Source organism: Ceratina calcarata, unplaced genomic scaffold, assembly GCF_001652005.2.
Source record: "Ceratina calcarata isolate Rehan_Ccalc_2016 unplaced genomic scaffold, ASM165200v1 scaffold48.2, whole genome shotgun sequence".
Taxonomy (NCBI): Eukaryota; Metazoa; Arthropoda; class Insecta; order Hymenoptera; family Apidae; genus Ceratina; species Ceratina calcarata.
In genome coordinates this window covers 860,281-878,974 of record NW_017172225.1, presented here as the reverse complement: position 1 = coordinate 878,974, position 18,694 = coordinate 860,281, and the positions used below count along the sequence as shown (strand labels likewise).

The 18,694-nt window shown below is 44.6% G+C and overlaps 1 protein-coding gene and 1 long non-coding RNA gene across 13 annotated transcripts in view; one reads left to right on the top strand and one right to left on the bottom strand.

Moving 5' to 3' along the window:
- Nucleotides 1–18,694, bottom strand: part of LOC108627842 (cAMP-regulated phosphoprotein 21) — a 60,121-nt gene that overhangs the window by 36,795 nt on the left and 4,632 nt on the right. Inside the window, exons 1-16 of one of the 12 annotated variants that reach the window (XM_018029378.2) lie at nucleotides 11,828–12,606; nucleotides 11,399–11,585; nucleotides 10,593–10,861; nucleotides 10,229–10,499; nucleotides 9,726–10,145; nucleotides 9,050–9,644; nucleotides 8,808–9,004; nucleotides 7,718–8,742; nucleotides 7,485–7,638; nucleotides 7,227–7,420; nucleotides 6,978–7,151; nucleotides 6,737–6,899; nucleotides 6,469–6,655; nucleotides 6,147–6,250; nucleotides 5,961–5,990; nucleotides 870–5,129 (exon numbers count right to left, since the gene is read on the bottom strand). In XM_018029378.2, the coding sequence (XP_017884867.1) occupies nucleotides 5,962–5,990; nucleotides 6,147–6,250; nucleotides 6,469–6,655; nucleotides 6,737–6,899; nucleotides 6,978–7,151; nucleotides 7,227–7,420; nucleotides 7,485–7,638; nucleotides 7,718–8,742; nucleotides 8,808–9,004; nucleotides 9,050–9,644; nucleotides 9,726–10,145; nucleotides 10,229–10,499; nucleotides 10,593–10,861; nucleotides 11,399–11,414 (3,798 nt within the window). In that variant the 5' untranslated portion in view covers nucleotides 11,415–11,585; nucleotides 11,828–12,606 and the 3' untranslated portion in view covers nucleotides 870–5,129; nucleotide 5,961. Of the gene's footprint in view, nucleotides 1–52; nucleotides 601–667; nucleotides 5,130–5,960; nucleotides 5,991–6,146; nucleotides 6,302–6,468; nucleotides 6,900–6,977; nucleotides 7,152–7,226; nucleotides 7,421–7,484; nucleotides 7,639–7,717; nucleotides 8,743–8,807; nucleotides 9,005–9,049; nucleotides 9,645–9,725; nucleotides 10,146–10,228; nucleotides 10,500–10,592; nucleotides 10,862–11,398; nucleotides 11,586–11,827; nucleotides 12,609–18,694 lie in introns of those variants that run through there. The other 11 variants (XR_003389541.1, XM_026815932.1, XM_026815927.1 and 8 more) reach the window with 11 other exon arrangements.
- On the top strand, nucleotides 13,633–18,587 carry LOC113464694 (uncharacterized). The gene is made up of 2 exons (XR_003389542.1): nucleotides 13,633–16,183; nucleotides 16,271–18,587. It is a non-coding gene; the product is annotated as an uncharacterized LOC113464694 (long non-coding RNA).

Below are 18,694 nucleotides of genomic sequence, written 5' to 3'. Positions count from 1 at the left end.
ATCGATTGTCAATCATTTAACTTATTGTACGTTCATTTGAGAACTTGAAAATCAAACTCATTTCTTGTAAAATGGAATGAAAGTATGTAAGACAAACCTTCAACAAAGGTCGAAAAGATTTCTATTGGCAATCGATAAGTTTTTCATAATGGCTTCATTAAATTACTCACAGTTCTCGGCGAATTCCTCGTGAAATGGTCCTCCAGGATGGACAGCAGCTACCTCGAAGTCGTCTTCTCCATCCGCAGCGTCGTCTCTCACGCACGTATACTTACATACGCATGCATAATTTAGGTCGAACACGAGAATTCGACGTAAGAAGCACGCGAACCGATCGTCGAAGGGCGCGCGACTGAGTAAAAATTACTTAACGCGTCATAAATATATAAAGGACTACCGGCTTCAATAACAATCTTCAATCAATCGTAACTATTGCCCCATATCAATTATTGTTGATGACCGTCGATTACGAATTGAAAGGAATTAAAATCACTCTCACCAGTCTTACGTACTCTTCCAGCCGTCACCTCTGCGTCTTTCGAAGGAATTGAAGAACGAAGTATCGGGAGGATCGGAGTTCTTTCAATTAATTAAATCGTTCTAGAATTGAAATTAGAAAAGGAAATTAATAATGTATACATTGGACTGCTAGAATGAGTGAAGTATCTCGCAAAGTATCAAACGAGAGAGTGTCTTCTTTTTTTATTTAATTATATATATATAATTCGTTTTTGGAAAATATGATATATATATGTATATAATATATAACAAGAAATATAATTAGACTGACATGAGTTCTATCAAATTGTCCGGCTGTCTATGATGTTGTGCATCTTTGGATTTGTAGTATAGCTCTTTTTTTTGTCTTCTCATCATACGATTCCTAATTCACCTTCGATCCATCGTAGGTTTATTCTTTTTTATTACTTCTTTTTCCTCTCCACGCACACTCACTCACTCATTCCTTCGATTATCCTCTCCGACGCGACTCTTTGAATCTTCGTAAGTTTCTTCTAATTCAAAAACTTGAAATTAAAAAGACGAACAAAACGAAATCATTTCTCCGAACTTCAAAGAGTCGACCGTCATCCTAACTGGCCCGTGGCGAGTGAATATATTTAAATGATTCTCCCCTATTAAACATCAGAAACGCGGGACCAGAGACGAGCCTAATCTATCCTGCACGTGAATCAGTTCGAAAGGAAACTCAAGATATAATATATTAAGCATAAAAGGCACAGCCATCGTTTGCTCCACGTGATATGTCCAAAGAAAAAAGAAGAAACGTAATCGAGTTCGCTGAAAATAATGAGAATCTGAATTGCAGCTCTCTCAACCCCGTCGTTCCGATCTGAAATATATTCACCGTGGGCTGCCAAGCTCTTAACTTCTGTTTCTCTTTGTAACGATGAGTTCGCGGCAGCTAAAATCTAAAGAGATCGGTAACCCGTCTTTCCTGCGTCCCGCACAGTCTTGATAAAATTAAAGAACGGCAGAGAATCAAATAAAAAAGTAGTTACCGATCTCGAATCCTATTACTTGGAACGAGCGAGAAGCGATTAAACGAAGTTGCCAGAACTTCCAGAAATTAAATGTCCACAGAAAATATATTTAATCGATCGGGTTCGAATCGTTCTTCTAACCAGGAAATTTCTATCGCTTCTCGCCGATATCCTTACATCGAATCGCGCGAATAACAATTGAAAATTCGTTCACGCGTGGACGAAAGTTTCATCGGGCCGGTGTCAATCATCGACTAATCGCGAAAAAAATGAATCACAACTCTCGGCCGCGGTTAAAGGCGATCAAACAGAAGGTGATCAGGAAGAATCAAGTGCATCCTCGATCCTGTTTAGTTCTCGTGTCCGTTTCACGCCTTCGGCTTCATCCTCTCCCACTCTCACACACGAACTGCTTTATTTTTTTTCTCGCTACTGTCAATTTCCTTTGTTTTTTTTTCTCTTATGTTGCATACAAAAATAGTAGGAAACGAACGTGAGGTCTTGCGAACTTATTTATCACCCGTTTTCTCTTGATCGTGAACGTAGTTTCTCTCCACAAAAGGCGGATCATCGCTTCTATTCTCTCTTTCTTTCTTTCTTTCTTTCTTTCTTTTTAGAATAGCGAAGTTACGAAATCACTTGTGGCCGAACGATGTTCGACGCATCCGCCGATGCACCCTCCCTTGACAACATTGTCTGATGGCAGCGAGGAAGGGTTAATTCATACAAAAGAGAAATAAGAACACGTGAAACGGTTTTAGGATCGATCGACCGGAAGTGCAACGGTGGACGCGTCGACCGTTCCGATAAAAGCGTATGCGAGCAAAATGAAAAATAAATAGACGTGACTGTGCAATTGCAATCATGACTTTGGTTCAGCTGCGCTGCCTGCAAATCACGTTCTTGACAATTCAAATTACAGACAGAACGGCTTGTGAATAACGATGAACGGTAATTGCAGGCGGGTTCCTCTTGATACAGTTTTCATTTCTTTTTGTTTTCTCATCCACTCCTTCCTCTCCCTTTTCGTTAATTGTCTTACAGAGATTCGTGAACTGATTTCATTTTTATAGGTACAATTATTCTCGTTAATCACTACGACGACTTTTAGGTACAGTTAAACACTACTTTGTTGTGCGCCCATCTCTTTATAATTGAAACGTTTAATATCGTTCGTCCGTCTAATAATTTATTTCAGGTCTCTGTCTCGCCCCGCCCTATCTTTAAATCTATTTTTCTCATCGTTTTCATGAAAAATTTATCACGCTTTCTTAACGAATAAGTGCCAAACATCGATTGGCACAAGGTAGAAAGGTTTCTCTCTATCATAAAAAGATAGGCACACCCTTCACCTACGTCCTGAAGTACAATCACCGTAAGCGAAGCTTCTGGATGGATTCCACTTGTTATTTCTCATGCGGAACAACGTACACCTCTCCTGTTATACCAAACGGAGAAAAATCTAATCGAAACTTAAGATCGAATTTACGGCTCGTTCGAACGAAGATCATCTACGTTGATCCGCAGATGAACTTTTTTCACAGACGGAGACATTATTAATTACGACGATCACGCGTCACCATCACCGCTGCCAAACTGATACATATATTGCTTATCTTGCATTGTAATTAGCCTCGTGTATTCGCCTTTTATTGAGAATCGTCGTCGAAACGTCTCGACCAACACAGGACGGTGAACATCGTAGAAAATTAAACTATTTTCCATGAGCAGCCCAAAATCCCTCAACAAAGGGATCTGGCTGATCTCGTTCTGAGTGGCAAGAATCTTTGCATTCGTAGACCGGGTCTATCACAACAGCAGCAACAACGACAACCCCATCCAGGTTCTTCGACTCGGTCAAGACCATCGACAATATCGGGAATTGGTAGAGCTACTGACAGAGTACCATCAAGGTAATGCTGGAACTATGACCGAAAAAGGAATCACGAGGGCATGACCATAGTCCCAGAAATTCAAACTAGTCGACTAAAAGATAAAAAAAAAACTGCCGTCCGTATCAAGCTTTTGAAATATTCGTTGACGATTCTGGATAAAAGTCGTAACTAATAGGGCAGGAAAAGTAGATACGTATATCTAATTACGTAGTTCGAACATCTATTAGGATTCAGAAGCGTGCTGTGAAGCTTGGAAGACGAATCATAGTTACTGCGTTTCTGTGTGTACGTCTCGTATTTAACTTTTCTTCGAAAAAATAAATCGTCGTAAAACTTACGCGTCTGGTATCAATTCCCTATTTTAGAACGGAAAGAAGAAAGGTCGTTTAAAGACGCATGCGAGGCAGGTTTCTGTATTTTTGCTCTTTGACACTAAGCTGTGATGGTTTCGCGCTACTTAACTACTTGTGTCAAACTAGATATAATAGACCCGTGCTACTGAATACGTTTACGTGTTCTCTTTGTCAGCAAACTTCGATCAAAACAATAAGAGAGATCAGAAGCGTTCGGCGACAAAAGATCATCGAGATGAATCATTCGATTTATACCAAACGCTCGACTCGTCATTTCTCTCGAATGGAATTGCGATGGAAAGAATGAAAAAGCTTTCTTTTAGGAGCTCGCAATTCCGTTTTCATAAAAGGCCGATGTAACGTGAAAGAACTCTCGTTTTTATATAAAATTGAGGTAGCAAATAATTTTACTCTGTCCTCGAATCGTGACTGGCAGCATTTATTTTATTTGCTCTCCCTAATATTTACTCTCGAGATCGAAACGCGGGTCCTCGATGGCAGTACACGGATATTTCACGGTGAGCAACGTGGAGCCAGAGATTCTCGACAGCTATTTCGCGGCTGTAAACGTACTCAGTAACGTGTATATTACGATACTCGTATATTTCTTTAATCAAGGTTTCCCTGGCCGGCCGCGACTGATAGGGCCGGGGCCAGGGAATCCGAAATGCGTTCACGTTAAAATTACCTTTCCTTAAAAGTAAATCTCACATTCATATAGTTTATCTGAAAAACCGCGATTAAAATATCTCCAGATATAATATAATATACTGTATATATAATATATAATAATCGTAATAGTTTAAAATTCTGTTCAGTAACTCTGTTCGGTGTGTACCACTGTGTCTATCGCGCTCTACGCAAAAAAAAACAACGCACGCATTGATCCTATCCTTTTGTACACGCAGTGTATATTTCCCACGTCTCCTGCCGTACTTCTCCTCAATTCAGATGTTACTTTTTTTCTAGTTACCATGAACGAATTCAATGCAACTCTTGGCTTCGGTGTTTTATCAAAACGGATGTGTAATATCTCTTTTTTTATGGGGTGGTTTTCGTTTTTGTTCGTTTCTTTTTCGATTCGTAAACGTGTGAATTAGTTTTATATTCTAGCAGTGTGTGCTTTCTTTATACTCCATTCCTCTTAAATAATTAATTAAAAGTATCGTTCTAATATTAATAATAAGGATCGTGTGTGGGGGATGCGTCTGTTATGTGTTTCTATGTGTATAGCGATAAATCACTCCTTCTAAATTGTCTTTTGTTTTACATTTTGTTATTTCGCTGTTCAGCGCTGATCAACTTCCCCAAATATTGGCCCAAATTATTTTAGTATTGTACCAGTTGGTTACGACGGGTGATTGTCACCTTCACGGTCCCTGCAATTAAAAGATCACTTCTGAGAGCAGCGCTGGCCCCGCTGACCGATCCTCGTGAATTACAATGCCGTGTGAGTTTGTATCTGTGGTGCATATCAGAATCGAGTCGAACTTCGTGAACCGGCAATAGCTGCTCTAAAGCGTACTTCCACGTAGACAGAATCACAAACTACGTATACGAGTAGACCTATCAACCAATATATTTTTCTATCTCCCCTTTTCTGAGGCTCTAATGTTCCATTACCATTTTCATATAATGTACAGCATTAACAGATTACGGAAAATAAATCCGAACGTTCGCTATAGTACGAAATGCAATAACGTTCTGTAAAACTGACTGAATTCCGATTAATAAACGAATGGAAAAAAACTTGTGAACAAGTGTACACGTTACATATCGTCGCGAGACTTAATCTCGATTTATCGTGCGAAAGAATAAAGCCAGAAGGTTTAAAAAAAAATTAAGAAGATTAAAATAAGCTGAGAAGAAATTATCGTGTTGCACAATAATGAAGCAGATTGATAATTGAACTAATCCTATAGAAACCTGTGCGCGTGAGTGAATAAGCGTACAGTGCCATAATCGAATATGCACTGAAACAAGTAGCTTCCCATTTTTCAAAACCAATCCGTCTTTAACATCTATTTCATTGAAATAAATAATTTCAGGTGATTCTAAGAAACAGGAAGGTAGGTTCCAGGCATATTTCCATACGAATAGATGTCACAACGAAGCGAAAATCAACGCGTGTGAATAAGCGCCTAAATAATTACAATGTATAGAATATACTGTGTGTCCATTTCGTAGAAGTTTATACTGAAGTTCTGTACCTTATATCATATTGTCTCCCACAGGTTTCGCTTTTAAGGAGATACAAGAACGTGTCAAAAAGTTGTGTCACATTTCATTCTTTATAAGCGAGACGGGAGGTAAGAGGGAAAAAATGAAACAGAAACTTGTCAAGCAACGTACCCGGGCAGACATCTACTTAATAAAAGATTCATACTGATTCTTACCTTCTCTGATATCCTTCGGCACGTTAGACGAGAGAGACGGCATGGAAGGGGTCTGATAAAGATTGGGCCGAGCGCCTGTCGGTGGCAACGGTGCTACTTTGGACCTAACGAACAATTTACATTACCTTTCCCGATTCCCATCTTAACGCGCCGTGCTTTCAATGTAACAATAACAATTATTTTCTTTAAACCCTAACACATTTTAACATACTCGCTGCCGTGATATACGTACAACTGCGTTGAAGATATGAACGATCATCGGCTAGCAAATATGTTGATAGATAATTGATCAACGTGATGGAATAACGACATGATGAATCACCTCTGTTTACGGATTTTCGGATTTCTTCCATCAAACGAGGTGGGTGTGCCGGCGCCCGAGGTGTTCGACGAGTAAGACGGCGGTCGGTACGGTCGTGGGCAACCCTGAACAACAGGTGGTGATGGTACTGGAGCGTACTGCAACCGCGGGTTGGCTGGTACCGCGGGGTGCATCAACCTCATGTCCCCTGGAACCAGATAAATGTCAAATACAAAGTTAAATCGAGTAACTCTTCGGGGACGTATTGGCACGAATAAAGAATACGTACCTTGCACAATATGGACACCCTGATACATTGGCAGTGGGTACCGTGGTTGTGGTTGTGCGTTTCTGTCCCCGCTCCCACTTCCGAACAGATCGTGCGCTGGTGTCGGCGACCTGCTGGTTCTCTGAGAATTACCCGGCGTCGAAGCTCGAACGCCAGCGACGACCTAGAATATGTATCCCATCGTCCGATCGTTTCTAATGGTTCGTTTAATTAGAAGATTGACGACTGTTCCCATACTCACAGGAACGTTTTGTCTGAATACAAGATTCGGAACCAGCGCGGGAGTCATATATGTCGCGGGAGGTGCGGGAGATGTACCGTTGTGCCCGACTTGGTGACCAAACGTTCCATTCGATACTATCGTTGGTGGGGGATAGCTGCTAGAGTTGATGTACATCAACGGCATCCCGGGCATCTGATATAATTCATCGATTATAGACACTGAAATGATTAATGAATCGCTTGACTGAATCGTGATAACGAGTATCACCTGATTAGAAGTGGGAGTGTTCGGTGGCGTCGGTACTCTGTACATGACGGGCGGTGGTTGGATCGCCGCCTGATTAGGTGGATAGTACGTGGAGACCATGTGAACCGGTGGCTGGTACGTATAATCGCTTGGCGCGGGTGTTACACCAGGCATCGAAGCGTTGTAAGGGACAGGGTAACTGCCCACGTAATTAGCTAAAATAGGAAACATGAAATGAGGGGCGATCAATAAAATAAGACAATGAAACGAGATACGTACAATTGGATTGGCTCGGAGGAGTCATAGTTTGTGCATTAAAAGAATAGTTCGTCGCGAATCTCTGTTGCTGGTGCAACTGCTGCCTATCGCCCGGACCCTGGCTGACCGAGAGTGTTGCAGCGGGCGGGGGCACAAAATACATTGTCTGTTGGGGCTATAAAACGAACGGATTAACGGGAATACGATTTTCGTAATGATATTTCGATATGAGTAAGGAGGAAAATGTTTCGTACCGGTACAGCGCTGGGCGGTGGCTGCCAGTAATTCTGCGGCATGGTCTGCACACTCTGCACCCCCTGACTCGTCGAATTAGGTTGCGGTTGCGCGAAAGATTGTGGCGGTGTGGAATGATTATCGCCGCTCATCCTCTGATCGTAGACACTCATTCCCATGAAGTACCCGGACAGCTCGGTGATCTCCGTAGTTTGAGACATTGGTCCTTGCTGCACAGGTACGGCCGCGTAATTCGTGTAAACTGAATTTTGGTTAAACACGTCACCCTGGCCGTTGCTCGGGACGTTTCCTTGGCCCTGGTGTGGGGCCATCATCACAGCCTGCTGTCCCACCGACGGCGGATAGACACCCTGGTTGTATGGTTGTTCTGAGGTAGGCACGTAGGTCGTGTACGGTTGAGCTGTTTGGTTGTGGCTGCACGACGACGGCGGTTTGACTAGAGTTTGTTGCTGCTGCTGCTGCTGCGGTGGCTGCGGTGGCGGTGGTGGCGGCGGCGGCGGTCCCGGATTCTGCTGGGGAGGCGGCGTGTACGGCAAACTAGGCGACGTCGCCGAGTTTGTCACGTGCGTCACCGCCGTCGCGTTACCACCGTTGTATTTGCCACACTTCTTCTTCTCGGTCTTCGCGTTGCTCGACATCTTCGGTGGCTCGGATGATTCGATGTTCTTCGCGGGCGACACGTTGCTCCTCTCGTTCTCGTGAGGTGTATAAAATTTCGGAGGATTCTCCGGATCGAAACGATAGATCGACCCATCCGGATTCGTGTACGGTTGATTCGTTTGAGGGTTTATGATTATGCTACCCGGCGGAACGCTCGATATACTAGTGACTGCCCACATTACCGTTTGATTGTTCGAGTCCGGCGAGGCAAAATCCTGACTAGATACTTGGGTATGACTGCAGGTCATGGTCGCTACCGGGGACGGGGAAGGTGATGGCGATATCGTCGCGTCACTCCGCTGGCTCTGAGACTTATAACCGCTACTCGAAGGGCTCAGCCGTGAACACATACTAGCACCTGAATCTGCGATCGACCGACAATTTGTTACGAGAGGATGTTCCAAAGTTATGATCACGAGGTGAACGAACCTTGCTTCATGAGGCGAGCTCCCGCGCTGTGTGTAGACGTGACGCTGTCACCCCTGGATAGCATGCCCCTGGTGTAGCCGCCGAAGCTGAACGACTTAGATACGGATGGCCTTAGCACCGAACCTCGGCAGGACTCCCGACTGTCAAACGACTCGCCCTTTACGAGCTTCGTTTGCCTGTTACAAGCACAACATAGACTAAACCACGGTACAATGAAAAAACCTTTCATCAGCAATATTCACCTCATCGTGTGGTCCGATGGATGGAGCAGACGATACCTCGCGGAAGCGTCAGAGCTCTCGGAGGACGACCAGTAAGGCCAAGATGTGACCTCGCCGCTGTCTTTGAATATCCTCCGTCGTGCGCGTTCGTATTCTTCTTCCCGTTCCTCGAAACTTTTACTCTGACGACAGTAATCGCCGGACAGTCTGTCGGGCGATTTAAAATTGAAGCTGTCCTCGAACGAGCTCGAGTCTCTCTTCAGGATGCTTCGACGTGGTTCCTCCGATAGTATCAGGTCGTCCCTGATGTGCTCCTTGAACCGTGTGTTCGGAATCCGCATGTTCTTCGTCCTGGTGACTATCACGCAGGATCCGGATTGGTCTACGTTGTGCTCCATGCCGAAGTAAGCCGCCACTCGGTGGACCAACATCCTATTGTAAGAGGACATGTTAGGGAACTTGTGACTAACCTTCTGCTTGTCCTTCGCGAACTCTATCAAGTCTTTCTCGATTTTTAAGAGCACCGTGCGATCCTTTTGGTTACGATTTATGGTCTCGGCTATGAAATGCTCCAAATCTATGCCGGTGCTGTCCGTGTACAATTCTGTACTGCTATCTGCGATGAGAAAAATTCAACTCGTCTACGATCCCAAATTTCTGCTATCGAGCAAAGAGGAGGTGAATATAATGCACGAACCTCGCGAGAGACAAGGGGACGCGCTGTCGAAGCTACCCTGAGAAGAATTCTGATGCCTAAGCTTGTGCCGCGAGCTGGGTCTGCTCACGGACAGAGTGTTTCCGCACTGCATCGAGCACTGGTTGTTGCAGATATTCAACATGTTCGGTCTGCGCTGCTGTTCCGACTTCTGTTGATTGTTCTGCGAGTTCTGGGCCAGGTTCGTGCTCTTCGGAGAGTGCTGCAACGCCTGGCCCGACTTCGACGGAGACAGCGGCGTCTGCAGCAATCCGGGCCTGTCATTCTGATTGTTCTTCACGCAGTTATTGCATTTCTGAACCACGTTCGAGCCTGCCATCTTCCGCTGATTATCCTGCTTGTTGCCGTTCGTCGGTGACGTGTTATTCTTTGGTGAGTGAACTTGAGAGGGACTAGATTGACCTGCGACGGAAACGAACACACCCTTTCTCGCGATAAAATCCAAAAAGCACGCGGACGTGAATTCTGTTTCTTCATTCTATTACCATTTCGAGATGGAGTTCGGCAGGTGGGCGACGTAGCCGTGTTGCGCATCTGTTTCGGGGACTGACTCGGGCAAAGATTGCTGTTGAACATTGACTCGTTGTTGTTAAGCTTTGCGTTCGAATTAGGAGACAGGTTGCCGACGAACTTCTTCTCGCCATCCATCGATTGCGGGCTCTGCGGCGGCGACGAGCCGTTCTGCGGGTCCCTAGGAGGCGACGCTGACTCTCTCATAGCAAGACTTCTGACCAGCAGTTTCACTTTTGTATTTGTCTGGAAAAGAACTTTCCCATTCTTAAAAACATCGTCCCCACGCGTATCGTTCGAATCTTAACGTGCGCCGTCCGAGATTCGAAAGACACGCACCCTATTGCGAAAATTCTTGTTCTCCGTCTCTGATTTTTCAGAGGGGCAAGACCCTCCGCGATGGAGCGAGTTCGATGCTGGAGAAGAGCCGACATTCGGATTAGTATTCCCGTCTATCATATCCGAGTCTGGGCTGTCCTGGTACGACGCGTTCGAGACGAAGCCTTGCTTGGTGGACGACAGCGAGGGCATTCCTCCTCGCACCACCACCGTGGGACTATCAGGTCGACTGTGCGACCTGCTGCCTTTATGCACCACTATACTTGGTACTGAAACAACCGAAACTCGACTCTGATCCAAGTCTCTCAATCACGTAACGAGATATCTTTTCGGAATAAAAATCGATGAAGACATTTTCAAAGTTTTTATCGACAATGTTTCACTGACAATGTTTATATCAGTGAGCCGCGCGACGGTCCTCGAGACATTGTCAGCGAAATTTGCTGTCCCGCGTGATCCGGTGTTCAACGATACATTTCATAAAATAAAAACTCTTCGTGCAAACGTATGAATACGGGGAGCAGAGAAGATCAACCCCTTTGATAGCGCGAGAATTAATATACTATTTATAGAAAAGGAAAGCATTAATCAGCTTGCGCGTCTGTATCTCGCTTCTCGGGCTAATTAGCGATCCCTCTGTATAAAGTACGATTGTTCGCTAGGGAAAACGGAAGTAGACGGGTTTCTTGGAACCGCTTTGTTTGATGTAGCGCGCGCGGCTCGTTCGATAAATCAGAGGAAGAGAAGGAGATTCGGACGTGGAAAAAGCGGGAAACGGGAGGAGCGAGCGGCGAAATAACACTTACTCTCCAGGCGGGCCATGTGTTAAATGCGTCATGGGGTTACACGGTGCAGGATTCTGCAACTGGTGGTATCTTTTTGTTCAAACAGGTGCAACTGGGTTAGTACGTGAATCTTTTGGGTGGCGTGCAGCTCGTCGCGCTGATACAAGGAGGCAAATCACTGCACGGCCACCTTCCAACATCGTACATTCTGTAAGCAGATACAACACGACGCGTTTATGCAAAGGGAACACAAAGAACACCCTAATTGTTTTCTGTGATCAACCAGCAAGTATCTCGTTCCGCTATCTGATCACAGATTCATTAGCATCGCGTTCTGGTCACAAGTTAGCTGGTACATGCATTACACGTGACAAGAATCACACGGAACGTAAAAACATTTTATTCGATCGGTAAAAAAACTGTTGATCGATGATGGAACGATGAACGAACCTCCAGAGGCCAATCTCCATGACGATTAATCGACAAAGTATAGGAATCATTGCTACGAACTGAGAGCACTAGATCTTCGATGGAAGCATCTTCTCTCTTGACTAAACCCGAACTTCGTCCTCTGCTTCGGATCGACGATAGATCCCACGCTCTTTGATCATCGTTCTCTCGCACGAAACACTTTCGATCCGAACCGAACTCTCAGAGAAAGCACAGAAACCGAGTTTCTTCACGACAACTAATGACCGATTAATTCGTTCCGAATTAAATATCAAGGGTTAACGCGGGTTAACGATCGGCTGGACGATCGTACGCGCGGTTCGAATTGATCGCCGAACGATTCTCACGATGAGAGGAGGATGCCACGGATCGATCGCAGGATCTATCGTGGATCTACCATCCACCCGCGAATCCCTCTCTCGTTTTTTTTCGTACCGTGAACCGGACGCACGCGTTGGCCGGGCTCCACGACGTCTCGAAAATAGCAATACACTCTTTCTCCCGCAGTCCCTTCCTCGTACTCTACCGAGCATCTGTTGAAACGAATAACCACCACCTTCGTTTGTCTTCTCTACGATGATCCATCCTCGAACCAAACCGACACGATCATTGCTTCACCCTTACCGGTACAAGCAGAATCGAAGAGACAGGATATTACAGAGAGACCAGGGATTCGATTCGTTCGAAAAGAGTGGCAGGAGATAAAAGAAAGACGGGCACGAGGGAACACGCAGGTGAGACCTGGACCAGCCACAATCTAGTGCGCGATACGCGTCGCTTCGAAACCGCCTTGCGCGATAGACTGAGAGAGAAACGAACGCGGGTACCTCGGCTTGCGGATGAGACGGGGAAAGAGGAACGAGAGCGACAAGGACCGACTGTGCCCGATGGTGGGACAGAGAGAGAACAAGGAGAAGGGAGACGAGAAGAACACAGTAGATAGAGAGAGACAAAGAGAATTTGCAAAGGGATTGAAAATCATGAAAGGAATGATTGAAATATTTTTTACAAAGACGTGTAGGATACAATACTTAGCGAGGATGCAGACCGACTTCATCGGTTCTCCACTGGAGAGAACACAGAGAGGGAAAGAGAGAATAAAATACGTGTGTCGAGCAAGTGCACGCGTGCGCGTGTCAAGAATACACCGGGTGTCGCTGTAATTGGTAATGATCGCGGACCGCGAGATCCTTCAGAGAATTTCTAACGAAAGGGAAGGAGACAGAAAACGCTGTTTCATGTCTGAAAAGGTCAAGCAATTTTTTAAGGAAATCTCAGAAGTCGTGGCGAAATGAACTTTCAATGAGAGATCCGAAGGAGCAAGTTCGCAGAGATTTTTTAATCTTTTTCTGTTTATCATTTCTCTCATAATTACCTCACCCCATCGAGGAACGTACGATCAAAGAAACGTCCTCGAGATCGTCTTAGGAAAAAGAGTATCATGGACGCGCGCGTGGCACTTTTTCAGCGAGAAGCTTTTCAGCGATTCAGGGTTAAAAGGAAATGACGGAAGGAAGAGAGACAGCTTAGTCGTACAGGGAAAATTCTACCCAGGGCCTGTCGAGCTCGCGCGTGCATCGCCAAGCAATTTACATACTTCCTACCGTGATATATAAATTTGCATCGATTATATAAAATACAGAAATATATTCAAACGGTTGCATTTGTATTCCTGGTCAAATGCTTCCTTCCTTCGATCATTATCTGGACGAATTTATGTCTCTTGATAATTGCACGATATACGTTGGCTATAAAACCGAGTACCCCGTATTCGGAGGATCACGTTTCCGTGGAAACTAGCGTAATTTCTGGAGAGTGTATAAGTGTGTGCGTGACACGTACGACTGGCTGCGAATGGTGTCTATGACCCATATAACACGCCCAAGCGTAACTAGGTCGTGCACCTCTGTATCCCCTGGAATAATACAGGGTGTCCTCCTTCGAAAAAAGAAACTGGGTCTCCCAGCTGCTGAGTAAAGAAGGATCAAGGACTAACCCGCTGTTCCAAGAAAACGTGTGCCCGCGCGAGACAGCGGAGACTAAGTTTCAGAAACAATCGATTTTTATGTGCCCGATGTTCAAATGGTGCAGCCACTTTTTTAAAGCTCCAATTTCCATTTTAAACAGATGAAATGAAGGATTCTAGTAACGGCGCTCATCGAGAATAATCGATGCGAGATATTGATGTCGAATGGTGCAATAACAACCGCGTTAATTTGGAATCGTGTGGGATAGCGTCCTATATCTTCCCCAATCTCGTAGGGTTACGGCGGAACAAAAGTTAAAACACGTAGTTCGAACTACTTTCAGCCCCGTCCGATGGTTTCCGACACGCGACATTAGGCTATTCCTCCCGATGACGCATTCTGAATCAGTCTATCAAGACATCGATACACCGGGTTAATTGTAGATCGAAAGGGGTGCGTTTAGTTTGCCGACGCATCGCAATTTGTAAACACCTTTCAGCGGGTTTTAAAAATGACACGTGTATACAACGCGGTTCGATTAAAAAAATAATAATGTTCAATGGAAACTAGGTCGATGGTTGCACGATGTAAAGAAAATTGAATCGCCCTATCGGGAGTTAATTAATCATTTTGGAGCAGCTCTATTGTGAAGCGTTCCAAAGAGCATGGCCTTGGGAGCCAAGGGTGAGAGCGGCCGGGAAAGAATTTTTCGCGCGGTCCAAAGAAGAGAGGACCAGTCGGAAAACCCAATTCCAGGAAGTAACCTAATTCCTGCGGGAGGGATGACCCAGCCACGAGGAGACGGCCGGAGCACGGGGTAGGATATTCCGCAGGAGGTGGGATATATGGGGAGGTTAGAGGCCGCCAGGGGGGTACGTTCAGTTTAGCAATACGTGCCAGTCCGATGCACCCCTTGTCGCCATGGAAACGACCTACTCTCCCTGGACAGACGCAACGGCCACCCTCCGCGTGTTAAACATTTCGAACAAGGATACCTTTCAACCATTTTCTGACAATGCATCTATTTCTCAAATGAATATAAGCTCCAGAAAGGAAGAAAACAGAACTGTTCCGTAATATAAGTTGTCAATAAATTACTTTATTAAAATAAATTTTGTACGATACAACAGGCTCAGATCTTCCAGTTTTTTTTTAATATAAATACTTCTAGACGATATTTGTTATCGATTCGCTCGGTGTCAAGTAGATAGAAAATTAGCCAATCTCTCTCAATACCAATCGGTTCTACAGGATATTTATGAAAGGGTGCCAAACTCCTTTGGCAACGTCCACCGCGTTGATTAAACAACGAACGGAGCGAAGAGCGACAGGCTAATACAACTTCGAGTGGACTTTTCATTATGGAAGATCGAATTCTTTTTTTTTTCGGTCGGATGTAGTAGACGACGCTCGCCCAACAACTTCCAAGAAGCGTGAAACCATGCCGGAAGTAAGATGAGACGGATGGGGGCGATATTTATAGAATAAGCGATATCGAGCCGCGTGATTTAACAGTAGGATGAAAAATCCTATTTGCCAGAGGCAGCTGACAAATTTTGACTAAGTTCAAATCGAGTAGGAATCGAGTGCCGCAGTGTGCGCGGGATAGGTGGTTTTCCGGGACGATTGAGTATCTCTGCCACATTCGCTCCCGCAGTAAACTTTATTTCCATTCTCATTTTTATGTCTCCCTCTCGCGAAACCGTTTATAATCCCACGGAAGTGGAAAAGGAACTCCCGGAAACGGAGGAGCGTATCGCATAATACTCTTAACTGTGATCAACGAATTTGCGTATTATGCAATTATCGAACCGAGGGTAACCGATTTCCAAATAGTGCTCTGACCACGATGCCTCGAAGCCAGACGCAAAATTATCGATCACGGGCTTCCCAGAACAGAGAGAAAGCGCGTACAACGACTGGACGATTGTTTTTCGCGTGATTCGCATCAGGAAAAGCGATAGCAGCTGCCGCACGATTTTCTTCACCGATGGACAAGTCCGATGACTACTACGAGAAGCTAAAAAGACAATGGCGAGATCCGGCTGGCCCGGATCCAACCGGTATTATTTTAGTTGTATATCCTGAGGCATAAGTCGATCGCCTATTACGACATTAGAACGATCGTTGACGTCTGTCGCCACTAGAATTATAATTGTACAACTGTTTTCAATGAGTTACTCAATCCGTCATAAAACAATTCTATGGAATCGTGTCATGTTTATTCCAGCAAGCATTTGTACGTCAAGCTTCTGTGATCTAATAAAAATAATATTGAACAGTACCAGATTCGCTTGTTCACTGTTCTACGAAAAATGGTTTGGCTTTTCAGGGAGACGAAGATCAGATTCGCGATTCACGCGAGAGATGTTCATCGATCTACTGCAAAGTAAATATGCGACCCAAATCAAAATTATATTAAAAGATAAGAATTAAACCGTTTAATAATTCATCCGTCTGCTGAAAATCGTTTTAGAAAATAATTACAGCCAACCTGGGAATACACTAGCGCTTAATTAATAAAGTGAATTCGGATTCTGCAACGGGAAAACTGGGGCAACGACGGAATCATGGGGAACCGGATAAATTTTGTCGGGTCAACCCGTACAGCAGTCGACCCGAGGGTAGCTGAACCCCGTGACCTATATTTCCAGCAAATAGGGCAGAGAATAAACGACGAAGACGGATCATCTCTCGCACCTTCCCACGAGTAGCTACGATTCTCTTGCACGGATTTTCAACAATCGGGACCCTAATGCGTTCTCGTGAAAGCTCGGGCGTACTGAATTATAGATGCCATTTAGGACAGCCTTGACGGAAGATAAGCAGAAACCTTGGCCATTTCCTGTGCACCGGTAACTCCGATGAGGATCAACGTAGTCTATATATTTTTTCTACAAATACTCTCCTCCTTAGATAATATCCAATATTTATTTGCTTCTACTTATAGATTCTGTATTTATTCCTAAGGATCGATACTTCTAAATATTCCCCAAATGCTCGAAGATATCTTTGGAACGAAGAACAAATCTACAACAGATCCAACCTGTACGAAAGTAGACGATATGTTCTACCGTGGTTACAAATTTCCAAGTCAATCCAAACGAGATATAAAAAAATCGTACTGTTCGTTAAAACTATGTACACATATAATTCTTATTGGAACCGAGCGGTTATATCTGATTGAAGCAAAAAGTTTTTCGCGCGAACACGCGGTGAACTCGAGGGATCGCACGTGAAAGCACGAACGGCTTCTGCGCTGAATCGACCGCTATTTATAATGAAAATATTTTCACGACGATGCCCAAGCGACTGGCCACGTATCTCTATCGACAGATATACGTACGCAGCGTATTTAGTACCATCGATCTCTCGCCACCTTTTTTCCTCACCCTCTTCTCCCAACCACGACTGGTATAAGCAATTATCTACACGTTCAATTTTAAACATTCTCCCGGATAACAATTTCCAAGTATCGTTCCTGACATTTCCCTCAGGAACAGTTTGAGATGAAGGGAACGGTGGCAAAGAATTTCGAACTCGAATCACAGTTTTTCTACTGACAAAGCGAGGACATGTCGGAGAAAGCAACACGTGCCTCCGTTCGTCAGGGGGCATGAATTCACGGATGGACGATCAGGAAGAATGCTCTGAAATTGAAAGGAGCTATAGAGAAGCGGTTTTGGGCTCATGTCGGATCAATACTGCTAGCATCCGGTTCCTCTCTCTCTCTGCCGACAGTTGCATTTCAGTCTCCGCCTGTGATTTCATTGCAACTACCAATTCCCTCCTTTCATCGAAACAGAATTTCCATCATTTCTGATTTTCATCAGACAAATCGGATCGAAGAGAATTTTTCAATCGTGGAAGCCTAAGATATTAAACTCCTTAGAGAAGATGATAGGAAAAAGAGGATGGCTCCTGCATATCTAATGTCAACGACGTCGTAGCAACGGACGTTGATGAAAATCTAATGAACGAGGAAGAGGAGCACCCTGTTGATTCGGTTCGAGAACGGGAGTGTTACTGGCGTGGCAAACTGTGAACTGCATTTAACGATGAGCCGGCAGCAAAAGTCATACGTAATGTTCCCGGTCGAGGACTGGTCAATTTTGGCATTGGTCCAGGGCTACGTCAGGACAGTCTTCTGACGCCAGCATCAATGAAAGAACGTGGTGGAGAGAGCGAGAGGGAGAGAAACTCGACCGGTTGACAGGTTATATCTCTCTGTAGGCCTCTGGACCAAAAATAACGCGGGTGTTTTAACGCCGGACCGATTTTCATCGAGAGAGAAAGATAGTCCAATCTACGTTAAGCTATCGTTCGAAGAATATAATCGAGATCGACGATTAACCGTTAAAGAAATCTGGGTAGAAATAACTGGTTCAATCATTGAGGGAGGCTGAGTCATTTTAACGGGCTATCATATCAAAGGTTTCTTCCCAATCTACCCTCATCGTTTTACATTTAATTTTCAGATGGCGTAGAACGTACCTGTGCGTGCGTAAGAACGCCCCTGCTGGCGATACGGTTTCATCAAACGCTACTGAACGTGTATGACGTTTCTGCGGTGCACTACTTATATACGCAACATCGTGGAGCCTTTGCTCACCGATGGTGCATTATTCAAACGCAGCAGTGCATTTTGCATCAACCATAGACCTCGCGGGTTCTCGTGGAGGAAGGCAACTATAGAGCGCTTTAGTTCACTCCACAATAGGAATTGCAATTCTAATGCATAAAACTGTGTATTTCTATATCTATTTCACGAATAAAACATAATTGCCAGATTTTCTAAATAATTCGTCATTGCCTTTACCCCTGATTTATCAGGTACCATTTTAAATATTGCGGTGGGGACACGGTTGTGAACGGTGCTTCAACCGTAGCATCTGATTAC